At 38.2% G+C, this 12,685-nt stretch overlaps 1 protein-coding gene across 4 annotated transcripts in view; it reads left to right on the top strand.

The window, feature by feature from the left end:
- The window catches only part of SWT1 (SWT1 RNA endoribonuclease homolog), a 104,033-nt gene that overhangs the window by 40,605 nt on the left and 50,743 nt on the right, over window positions 1–12,685 (top strand). For all 4 annotated transcript variants that reach the window (XR_012656262.1, XM_032783452.1, XM_032783450.1 and 1 more), the window contains 3 exons: window positions 1,615–1,751; window positions 5,997–6,148; window positions 10,588–10,726. Coding sequence is in view for 3 of the 4 variants with exons in the window: in XM_032783452.1 (XP_032639343.1) it covers window positions 1,615–1,751; window positions 5,997–6,148; window positions 10,588–10,726 (428 nt within the window). In the remaining variant the exon portion in view is untranslated. The remainder of the gene's footprint in view (window positions 1–1,614; window positions 1,752–5,996; window positions 6,149–10,587; window positions 10,727–12,685) is intronic.

Here is a 12,685-nt window from a genome sequence, read left to right as displayed (position 1 = left end):
TTGTTGTTCAACATGTGTTATGTGCGTCCATTTCATAACCTGCTCTTCTCCCCTTTACACTGGAGCCAATATGCATGGTGGCTTCTAGTATGAGAAGGAACTGAGGGGAGGAGGTTGTGATGGCTCTGCTCTTTAACCTGTCACCAAGCAGTACAAGTGCCCAATGGATACTGCTACGGGGAAAAAGTACTCTGGCACACTGGTGCACAGACAACGAAGTGAAGTGGACATGTGCAACTCATCTTGAGCAACAGTTGCAGAACAGGCATGTAACTATTTATTTTTTATTCTTCCTAAGAGAGGTTGATTCTCATTAACCTTAAAACACATTGATTTGTAACTATATAGAGCCATCACACTAAATTTGGTGCTTCTCTTTGCCACTCTGGATGATACACTGAATCAATACACATTTAAGCAATTATATAGTTCAATATATATGTATTCAGATTTGTAGTTTTTACATTTTTATGATCTTAGAAAATGGTGAATGATGCATTTCTTATTTGCTAGAGCATTAACTTTTTTACCTGTGATTTGTGTCAAACTGCATTTGAATGGAAAATGAAATTCAATTAATGCACAAACAGCATTTTAAAATTGGTTTTATTTAATTAATAAAAATATCTTTTACATGTGCTGGATGAATAAGTATCAAATGTATTGTATTTAAAACAGATTGATTAAAGAAAGCATTATCTATAGTTAGTGACTAGAAACAATCAGTGCCATTATGTCCTTCAGGTAGAACTCCTCCTCCTCCTCCCACCTTGTTATCCTCTTCCAATATATGAATAAAAAACAAGCTTTCTTGCTTTTTTTTTTTTTTTTTGCTTTTTTTTTCAATTCCCAAATGGTTTCTCACCTTCTTGAATGAATTAGTCATTGGCCTGAAATACTCTCTCAGAAGAGGCTTTTACTGTCAAAAGCTGATTTAGCATTTCAACTTACTCTGGTTCCAGGTGCTTTAGTCAGTGACTTCTAACAGTTCAGTGGTTTGACTTTCATTAAAATTTTAGTAGCAAACATGTCCTGCTTGAATATTTTTAATTTTAAATTATTTTAATAGATTAGAGTAAGTGTAGGTCTTAAAATAAGTTATCAATTAAAATTTATTTTTAGTTTTATTTGAAAAATAAAAATTGTTTAATTTAAATTAAACTGATTGATTTAAATTTTATAAAATGCAATTTAATGTAAAGAGGTGGGGGGGCGGGGTGAGGAGGTGTTTTTGTTTTTGGCAGTAAGTAAGCAAATATGGTTTGATTTTTGTTGAGTTACAAGATGGCAGTGTTTGCAGCTGCTTTTCCGGTGAAGTCTGGCCTCAAGTGTGTGGTGTGGTGGGTTGTTTTGTTTTGTGGTTTTTAATATATTTTGTGTTGCTTTTCAGAATACCTATGTCTTTATTTAGCTATCTCATCTGCTTTCTTACATGGGTACCTTTTTTCTTTCGCAGGCCATATGTTGTTTACAGTGAAGCCCTTCAAGATTTATATGGGCTTACTGAGGACAAGTTTGTCAGTGGGTTAGCTTTACGCTTTAGAATTGTAACTGTTGTTGAAACTGTTGTTGAAAATTAATACAGTCAAAACAAAAGTGAATCTCTTTTCATAGGGATGATAAAAATTTATGCAGCAAAGCCCTAGTGAGTGATGTAAAGGCCCTATCCAAAGCAGATTTGGTTACTTCACTCGAGAACCTGAATGTAAACGGCCATCAGAACTGTGTTGGCCTACAACAATCAAAAACAGGTTAGTTTGTATGTGTGCACATATTTATAGTGGCCGTGTGAGTCATGTAGAGCATAATTAATTTTGCAGAAAATTAAGTTTCTGTCTTCATACACTCAGAACTTCTAGAACATTCACCTTGAGGGCTGACATTTTCCCCCTCTGGTTTCTACCCAAAGATGACTTTTTTGTGCGTGTGTGTGAAAGTTTTTGATATCTTGAGCAAAACTGTTTCAGTTAATCAAATAATGAAAGTATTAAGTATGTTTCCCAGCTCTGTGTATATATGTGCATTAAAACAAAACTTCTAGCCACCTTTTAAAAAATACATTTTGAAGTAGAGGTTAGTCCCAACACAACTCTCTAACTCAAAAAGGTTTCATACTAAGTCACGAATCCACTATTAGTTGGATTCCTGAACTAACTTATAAATCTAAGGTCACTCAATAATACTGCTTAATATGAACAGCTATACTTGTAACCTGGGCCATGGGCTGTAATGGTGTCACTTAGCCTTGAGTGGGCCAATTCTTACTGTTCAGGATTCAAGATAGCTGTTCGTATTAAACAGTATTATGCAGTTGTCTTGTAATATACCAGGTATAATTCTATTGAAGTCAGTGGAATTTTACCTACTTAGACCCTGGCTGTATTTGGCCCTTGTTATTCTATAGACAGCTGTTTCTTAGACACACAAATAAGTTCATTTTTAAGTCACTTAAAAATCAGGAATGTGGAATAGAATCATGAATAAATATATTCTGAGAAATTAGGTCATCTTGGTTAGTGGTCTGTTGCTTAAGACAAAGCATAATAAGTAGTACTGAGGAGAACCTAAGAAAACGAAATTTAGGGCAAATATCCTGCTGGGAAGGGACTTAGTCTGATCTAGAAGGCTGAAATCCCCCATGTGCTTAGTAACACAGCTTACTGTGGACACATCTTAGTGCTCTTTACACTTGCTGCCCTTTTAAATACAGAGTCCAGATCAAGGTTTCTGCCTAATATTAAGAGCCCTCTGCAGGACAGGATCTAGGTACCAAAGAGATCGCCTCTCCCTGTGTGATTGGACTTCCCATATTTGGTATGTTCCAAACAAAGAAATTCGGCTAGTAGGAGGAAATTCATAAAGTGTGCGAGACTAAACTTTCAGAGGACCTGAACTGTCTGCTACGAGAAAAGAATGATGATGGATGTGCGTACTTCCAGAACTAATACAAAATCCAGTTATTTGCTAATCTTTCTTTCCAGGATCTTGATGGGACCAGTGCTGTTCAATATATACCTTAATGATCTGGAAAAGGGAGTGAACCGTGATTAAAAATATTCAAGATAAGAATGGCTATACTGGGTCAGAGCAAAGGTCCATCTAGCCTACTTTCCTGTCTTCTGACAGTGGCCAGTGCCAGGTGCCCCAGCAGGAATGAACAGAATAGGTCACCCATTCCCAGCTTCTGGCAAACAGAGGCTAGGGACACCTTCCCTGCCTGTCCTGGCTAATAGCCATTGATGACTTATACTCATGTCGGAATTTATCCTATGTTCCCATTTCGAACGCTGGTATAAGTTAGTCTGTGGCTTTCACACACCTCATGTCTCACACTGCGCTTCTGCAAAGAGTTCACAGATTACTGTGCATTCCTGTGAGAAGCTATCTATATTCACGTCTCTGCGCTGACCTGCCCTAGTTTCTTGCGTTAGATGAGACGAGTAAGTTAATATTACCTTTCCTTATTTACTTTCATCCACACTTAGTCGCATGATTTATAGACTCTATCATATCTCCCTGTGTTCTCTTTTCAAGCTGGAAAAAGTTTCAAATTTTTAATCTCCTCTCCTTCTCAAACAGAAGCCATCTCATACCCCAGTCACTTTTGTTGCCCTTTCCTGAGCCTTTTCCAATTTCAATATCTTTGACAGATAGGCAAACCATATATGGGGTGTATCATGATTTATATAGAGGCAATATGACATTTTCTCGTCTAATCTATTCCCTTTCTTAATGATACCAACATTGTTAGCTTTTTGAACTGCTGCTGCACATTGAGTACTGTTTTCAGAGAACTATCCACAATGATGGCCAGATCTTTCTTGGGGGTAACAGCTTTAGACCCCATCATTTTATATGTATAGTTGAGATTGTTTCCTGTGTCGGCCACGTCTATACGACGCGCCATTTCGGCGCGTTAAAATCGAAAGCTCTGGGTCGATATATCGCGTCTCGTCTAGACGGGATATATCGAACCCAGAGCGGCTTACATCAATTCCGGAACTCCACCAAAACAAACGGGTTCCGGATTCGACTTTGCGAGCCGGCACATCGATTCGGCGCGGTGAAGACGGGTGAGGAACTCGTTTAGATATCGATTTCAGCTACGCTTCCCGTAGCTGAAATTGCGTATCTAAAAATCGAATTCACGCGTCATGTAGATGGGCCTGCATACTTTGTATTTATCAAGATCTCTTTGCAGTCTGCTTCTGCACTTAGCTGTCTTGAAGCATTTTGTATTATCTGCAAATTTTGCCACCTCAGTTTTACCCCTTTTCCGCATCATTTATGAATTTGTTGAATAGTACTGGTCCCAGTACAGTTCCCCTGAGGGAACACCAATATTTACCTCTTTCTCCACTCTGAAAACTGTCCAATTTATTTCCTACCCTTTGTTTCCTGTGCTTTTTAACCAATACCAGTCCATGAGAGGACTTTACCTCTTATCCCATGACTGCTTACTTGCTTCTAAGAGCCTTGGTGAGGACCTTGTCAAAGGCGATTCTGAAATCTCTATACACTATCCACTGGAGCCCTGGTCCAATGCTTGTTGACATGCCCCCCCCCCCCCGCCCCCGAAGAATTCTAGTAGATTGTCAAGGCATGATTTTCCCTTTTACAAAAACCATGTTGACCCTCTTTCCCAAAAATTGTTAAATCCCAAAGTGATTGCAAAAAGAGAGAGGGGTTTCTCAAAAAAGCACGTGACTGGACAACAAAATGGCAGATGAAATTCAACCTGATAAATGCAAAGTAGTGCAGATTGGAAAAAATAATCCCAACCGTACATATAAAACGATGGGGTCTAAATTAGCTAATTAAAAGAGATCTTGGAGGCACCGTGGATACTTCTCTGATAACTTCAGCTCAATTTGCCACAGCAATCAAAAAGGCTAACAGAATGTTAGAAATGGTTAGGTACGGGATAGGAAATCAGACAAAATCTCCTAGTATTGCTCTGTAAGTCCCTGTTGTACCTATACCTTGAATACCATTCCCAGTTCTAGTCACCCCATCTCAAAAAGGATCTAGTGGAACTGGAAAAGATTCACGGAAGAGGAACAATGATCGTGTGTGGATGAGCTTCCAGACAAGAAGAGACTAAAAAGTTTAGGGCTGTTGAGCTTTGAAATAAGATGACTGAGCTAGATATGATTAGAGATCTGTAAAATCTTGAATGGGATGGAAAAAGCGAGTAGAGAATTCTTTGTGGTTTTGTTCGGTTGGTTGGGTTTTTTACCCTTTCCCACAGTACAAAAACCAAGAGTCTTCAATGAAATTAATAAGCAGGTTTAATACAAACCAAGAAGTAATACTTTTTCACACAATGCACAGCTAACCTGTGGAACTCAATGCCATGGACTGTTGTGATGGCCAAAAGTATAACTGGGTTAAACAAAGATATGGATAAATTCATGGAGGTTAGTTCCATCAATGGCTATTAGCCAAGATGGTCAGGGATGCAAGCCCATGCTAGCAATCCTAAACAGCTGAATACCAGAAGCTGGGAGGAGATGATGGGGGTTGATCTGTCAAATTACCCTGTTCTTTATGCTCCTCCTGAAGCTCTGGTACTGGTTAGTGTCAGACAGTGTACAGGGCCCGATGGACCATTGGTCTGACCCAGTATGGCAGTTAAGTTCAGTAGACTCTTCACACAACATAAACACCCTAGAGAAGAATCATGCTATTTCTCCTTCTGTTGGTGGTGGGTGGGGGAGGAGGGTGAGAAATATGGACACTGATTCTATTTTAAAATACTTGGAAAGTGCTTGGATATTGTGGTAATGGAGTAGTAGAAGTAACTACATAGAAGTAAAGTGATGGAATCCTCTGTAGCTGGAGATCTACAACTAGAGGACAAATATTACATATGTTGTAGTCAACAATCCAGCACTCGCAAAGACTGGATTACAGAACCTAGCAACTTGTTTCTATAACGATCTATGAATAATACACTAAAGAAAGCACTTACTGTAACTGTATTTACTTGGCAGATACTGGGTCCCAGAAAACCAAGAGGGAAGATCCCAGCCTTTCTACTCCACTCCTAAGCATTGTTCCTGACCTTGAAAAAAGTTTAGGAGAAGCTTTATCCTCGATATTAGAAACTGAAATGAAAATTGCTTTTGGAAACTTGTGGATGGAGGTAGTTACTTGTGGTGGTTTGCTTAATATTTCAAATACTAAGTTAAAGATTGTCTCCGAGTCCAAAGTTCACTGTGTGCTTTTTACGTTACAATGTTAATGACAAATAGGGCTGATACAGTACAATGATGTGGAAGATGTCTCAAACTACTTTACAGTTGTTGACCCTGAACTCATTTTCAATTATAACCTCTTATGAAAATTTAAACAGATTTTTTTTGTTTGAAAACTGCAAAACTGACCAGTTGTGCTGCCCTCTGTCATGATTCTTCAGGGACCCCGCTTCTGTGCTTAAGAGAGTTTCAACGTTTGATATATATATATATATATATATTTTTTTTAATCTAAACTGTTCATGTAAAAATGCACCAAGAGGAAAAGAGATGATGAGAAACATTCTCTAAAATTATACAGAATAAACTGAGAAGACTACAGTTCTGGTTAGGGATTCTAGTGTTATCTTAATCCATGAACGTTTAATTTGTCAATTAACCCATTGTAGAATGTGTGTTTAATTGCAAGGTGCCAGTGTGACCATACTAACATTTTAGATAATTTTCTTTTTTTTAATTAAAGAAAAAAAAAAAAAGCTATAGGACAATCACATCACAGGCAACCTGAGATGAAGCATTTCTCCCTCCCGTTGCAACTACTCAGCTAGTGTAGTTCAATCCTGCCTACAGAAATTGTCTCCAAACTCATTTTGTACTTCACCTCTTTTGGGAGTTTGCCTTTTGGTGTTCTTGTGATGTGGACACCTCTCTAACATGTTAGGCTAAGAGCCATAATTCACTTGACACAGGCCATCTAATAACTTAGTCACTACTATCCTGAAGGGAATTTGAACAAGTGTCCTAGAAGCGAAGATTCGTGCTTGCCATTTCCAATCCTGTGAGCCATCCACTCACATAGTATTGTTAAATTTCGTTATATATTTGATATTGGAATGATTGTTTGACTAGTAATGTCTGTGCAACATTACATTTAATAGTAATTTATGTGCTGTCTGGTTATTCAGTGTGAATTTTCAGAATGCATATTTTATTAACAGTAACTTTTTGGACTTCTGTAATGTAGAATCTAAGACTGGAAGGGACCTCGAGAGGTCATCTAGTCCAGTCTTCTGCACTCATGGTAGGACTAAGTATTATCTAGACCATTCCTGACAGATGTTTGTCTAACCTGCTCTTAAAAATCCCCAATGGTAGTGATTCCACAACCTCCCTAGGCAATTTATTCCAGTGCTTATCCACCCTGACAGGAAGTTTTTTCCTAATGTCCAGCTTAAACCTCCCTTGCTGCAATTTAAACCCATTGCTTCTTGTCCTATCAGTGGTTAAGAAGAACAATTTTTCTCCCTCCTCCATGTAACAACCTTTTATGTACTTGAAAACTGTAACATCCTTTCTCAGGTCTCTTTTTCCAGACTGAAAAAACTGGGTTTTTTCAATCTTCCCTCATAGGTCATGTTTCTAGACTTTTAATCATTTTTGTTGCTCTTCTCTGGACTTTCTCCAATTTGTCGACATCTTTCCTGAAATGTGGCGCCCAGAACTGAAAACAATACTCCAGTTGAGGCCTAATCAGCACGGAGTAGAGAGGAAGAATTACTTCTCGTGTCTTGCTTACAACACTCCTGCTAATCATCCCAGAATGTCTGCTTTTTTTGCAACAGTGTCACACTGTTGACTCCTATTTGAGCTTGTGGTCCAGTATGACCCCCGGAGCCCTTTCTGCAGTACTCCTTCCTAGGCAGTCATTTCCCATTTTGTATGTGTGGAACCGATTGTTCCTTCCTCAGTGGAGTACTTTGCATTTGTCCTTATTGAATTTCATCTTATTTACTTCAGACTATTTCTCCAGTTTATCCAGATCATTTTGAATTTTAATTCTATCCTCTAAAGCACTTGCAACCCCTTTCCGAGTGGTATCATCTGCAAACTTTGTAAGTGTACTCTCTATACCATTATCTAAATCATTGATGAAGATTTTGAACAGAACTGGACCCACAACTGATCCCTGCAGGACCCCACTCGTTATGCCTTTCCAGCATGACTGTGAGCCACTGATAACTACTCTCTGGGAATAATTTTCCAACCAGTTTTGAACCCACCGTATAATGGCTCCATCTAGGTTGCATTTCCCTTGTTTGTTTATGAGATGGTCATGCGAGACAGTATCAAAAGCTTTACTAAAGTTAAGATATACCACATCTACTGCTTTCCCCCCATCCACAAAGCTTGTTATTCTGTCAAAGAAAGTATCCGGTTGGTTTGACATGATTTGTTCTTGACAAATCCATGCTGACTGTTACTTATCACCTTTTTGCTTAATTATTTGCTCCATTATCTTTCCAGGTACAGCAGTTAAGCTGGCCAGTCTGTAATTCCCCAGGTTGTCCTTATTTTCCTTTTTATGGATGGGCACTAATTTTCCCTGTTCCAATCTTCTGGAATCTTCTGTCTTCTTTGACTTTTCAGAGATAATCGCTAATGGCTCAGATACCTCCTCAGTCAGTTCCGATTATTCTAGGATGCATTTGATCAGGCCCTGGTGACTTGAAGACATCTGACTTGTCTAAGTAATTTTTAACTTGTTCTTTTCCTATTTCAGACTGATCCTTCCTCATTTTCACTGACATTCACTATTTTAGATGTCCAATCACCAGCAACCTTCTTGGTGAAAGCCAAAACAAAAGTCATTAAGCACCTCTGCCATTTCCACATTTTCTGTTATTGTTATTCAGTGAGGGGGAGAATAACAGGCCTACCCTGTCCTTGGTCATCATCTTGCTTTTAATATATTTGTAGAATATTTTCTTGTTGCCCTTTGTCTCTAGCTAGTTTGATCTCATTGACCTTTCTAATTTTGTCCCCACAGGCTTGTGTTGTTTGTTTATATTAATCCTTTGTAATTTTTTGCACTTTTTATAGGAATCTCTCTCTTTTTTTTTTTTTTATTATTATTATTATTATTATTATTTATTATTTATTAGGTCATTGACAATCTCCTGGTTAAGCCAGGGTGATCTCTTGCCATACTTCCTATCTTTCCTACATATTGGGATAGTTTGCTCTTATGCCCTTAATTATATCTCTCTCTTTGAAAAACTTCCAACTGTCTTCCATTGGTTTTCCCCCTTAGACTTCCTTCCTATGGGATCTTCCCTACCAACTCCCTGAGTTTGCTAAAGTATGCCTTCTTGACATCTATTATCTTTATCCTTTCTATCTTCCATTCCTAAGAATCATGAACTGTATCATTTCATGATCACTTTCACCCATGTTGCCTTCAGCTTTCAAATTCTCAACCAGTTCCTCCCTATTTGTCAAAATCAAATCTAGAACAGCCTCTACCCTAGTAACTGTCTCCACCTTCTGAAATAAAAAACTGTCTCCAATACATTTCAAGAACTTGTTGGATAATTTGTGCCTTGTTGTGTTGTTTTCCCAACAGATGTCTGAGTAGTTGAAGTCCCCCATCACCATCAAGTCCCGTGCTTTGGATGATTTTGTTTAGCTGTTTAAAAAAAGCCTCATCCACCTCTTCTTCCTGGTTATGTGGTCTGTAGTAGATCCTTACCATGACATCACCCGTGGTTTTTTACCCCTTTTATCCTTACTCAGAGGCTTCCTACAAGTCTGTCTCCTATTTCCATCTCAACCTCAGTCCAAGTGTATACATTTAATATATAAGGCAACACCTCCTCCCTTTCTCCCCTGTCTATCCTTCCTGAGCAAGCTGTACCCATGTTCCATAGCATCCAAGAGCTCAAAGCACTTTACAAACATTAAGTTTCCCAAAACCTCAGGAGAAGGGAAATAATACTGTCCTGACTTTCAGATGGGGAAACTGAGACACAAAGATTATCTGTCCTGTCAAAGTTCACACAGGAAGTGTGTGACAGAGTTGGGGGTAGAACCAAAATATTCTGACCATAGTCAGAGAACTATCAATCCAGTTATTTATTTCTGTGTGTCAACCATTCCAACTAGATGAAAATGTTAACTGGAAAATTACTTTACTTATACTCATCTGCACAAGATGAACTCTGAGAGCTATCGGGTAACTAGAACTAACATTTCTTGTTTGAGCTTGTAAATCTTGAGTATTGTACAAAAAGAATATCCTTTACAGAAGTACTTCATAAAAGTCTAAATAGTCTTAGTCACAGCAGTGCACATATGCTAATTGAAATGCTTTTAAGAAGGGTCTGTCCCTGTGTAAGACACCTCCTGAGTAAAACTAAATTGAGCAAGGCTATGATTTGTCATATAATATACAATCACTTTACCAGGAAAAATCTACCTGATCTTTTTTCTGAGAATGCTTTGGATGTTTACTTCAGCATGTACAATTGGTATTAAAGAATAGCACAATTGAGAAATGTACATTGATAAAGTTTACATGGTTGTAAAGTTTTAAACTTTTAACTTTTAGGTACTGTATCTGAAGCCCCCATGGACTCTAGCAAGCTTATTGCAGTGCTTTAAAAAACACTGGATGGCTGTATTTGGCTCTATTGTGCCAAGAAGCTTACTTGGAACCGTTGAATGCCTGCATGAACATCTTTGTAAAGGTAAGAATCTTACGTGACTCCTTTTTAGTAATAAACTTCTTCTAAACATAAACCTCTCTCCATTGAAGTCAAGCCTTCTTATCACAGAAGTCTTAAGTGTGCATTATGAAAATATACGTGTAGTACATATTTAAGGGGTTTATTTTTCTCCTTTTAATTCAAGAATAATGGGAGTTACGTGGGGTATTCAAGGGAGACTATACCCTGGAGAAGTAGCCTGCCTTCTTGACTTTCACGCAATGTGGTGATGGTTCCAGATGGGCGGCAAAAATCCCAGTTTGCTGCATGCAAGTGTTTTGTAACTTGAGCCCAAAGATCCATGATGCAACACTTGTCAGTAAAGACAAAAAGGAAAAACCTGCCTAACCCTCAAATCTGCCCAGACGTGGGCCTTAAAATGGTGCAAGGATTAACTGCCACTTATTGAAGAAGCTACAAAAAAGCTAACTGTCTCTGGGGACTGTTTTAGTAACCTTAATTAAATATTTTGATAGTCTGCTGCTCCCTTCATGTTTGTTCAAATTTGTTTAAAAACAGGTACAGGCACTACTGAAATTAGTCATTTATAGGATTCGCTTCAAATATTACATCTTCATATGCATGCTACCAGAAAGTGTAACGTTGTATCTAAGAAACTTGTATAGGTTTGATTACCAGAGTACTTAAGTACCTCCAAAGCATTTGTTGTTTCTATTTGTAATCTATCTTCCTTCCTAGTTTGTAAGATAGACAGCTTAATTAATTTATAGGCATTTGTATAGGTGTGCTGTGCTTCTGAAGAACTTATTGATGGAAAGCAAAGTTGAAGACATGAGTCTTGCATTTAGTTATGAAGTGTCAATGCTTTTATGAGTTGGCAGTAGTTTTCCATTCAGTACTTGTAGCCATAGCTATGCTAGGATATGGTCCACCAGAATATGTGTTAGGACAGGTAACGAGCAGATTATCTGATGACATGTTGTCATAAACATATAGCTAAGGGTAACATAAAATTTCTCTTTACCCTCTAAAGGGTAAAGAGGCTTAGATAACCTGGGTGGCACCTAACCAAAAGGATCAATAAGGGGAGAAGATACTGTCAAATCTGTGGGGGAAGATTTTTTTTTGTCTGCCTCCTGGAGTCGACAAGGAACCAGGGCAGGGAGAATGCATCTCCCTAAGCCATATCTAAGCTAAGCATCTAATATTGCAAAAATAGTAAGTAATAGCAAAGAAAATGCGTTAGGTTATTTTTTGTTCTAGCTTGTGAGTTTTCCCTGTGCTAAGAGGGAGGTTTATCCCTGTTTTTGTAACTTTAAAGTTTTGCCCAGAGGGGAAATCCTCTGTGTTTTTGAATCTTTTGTTATTCTGTTAAGTACCATCCTGATTTTACAGAGGTGATTCTTTTACCTTTTTCTTTAATTAAAATTCTTCTTTTAAGAACCTGATTGATTTTTCATTGTTCTTAAGATCCAGTGGTTTGGATCTCTGTTCAGCTGTACCAATTGGTGAGGATATTATTCTCAAGTCTTCCCCAGGAACGGAGGTGCAGGGCTTGGGGGAATATTTTGGGGGAATAGGACTCCAAGTGGTCCTTTCCCTGATTCTTTGTCTAAATGACTTGGTTGTGGCAGCATACTGTTCAAGGCAAGGTGGAATTTGTGCCTTGGGAAAGGTTGTTGGGTTTTTGTTTTTGTTTTTTTTTAACCTAAGCTGGTAAAAATAAGCTTAGGGGATCTTTCATGCAGGTCCCCACATCTGTACCTCAAAGTTCAGAGTGGGGAAGGAACCCAACAAGTCTAATGAGCCTATGCCAAATACTGAATGGAGGGTGATTTGATCCAAAAGTAAGTCTTATTTTTACACACTGCTTATTGTAATGTTCCTTCCTGAAACTGTTTGTTTAATGCTCATGGTTTGTATCCAAGACATATTTCATATACTGGCTGAAATAAACAATGTAGATGAGTCTTTAAATGT

Source organism: Chelonoidis abingdonii, chromosome 7 (genome assembly GCF_003597395.2).
Source record: "Chelonoidis abingdonii isolate Lonesome George chromosome 7, CheloAbing_2.0, whole genome shotgun sequence".
In the NCBI taxonomy this organism is placed as follows: domain Eukaryota; kingdom Metazoa; phylum Chordata; order Testudines; family Testudinidae; genus Chelonoidis; species Chelonoidis abingdonii.
This window is presented reverse-complemented; position numbering and strand designations above follow the sequence as displayed.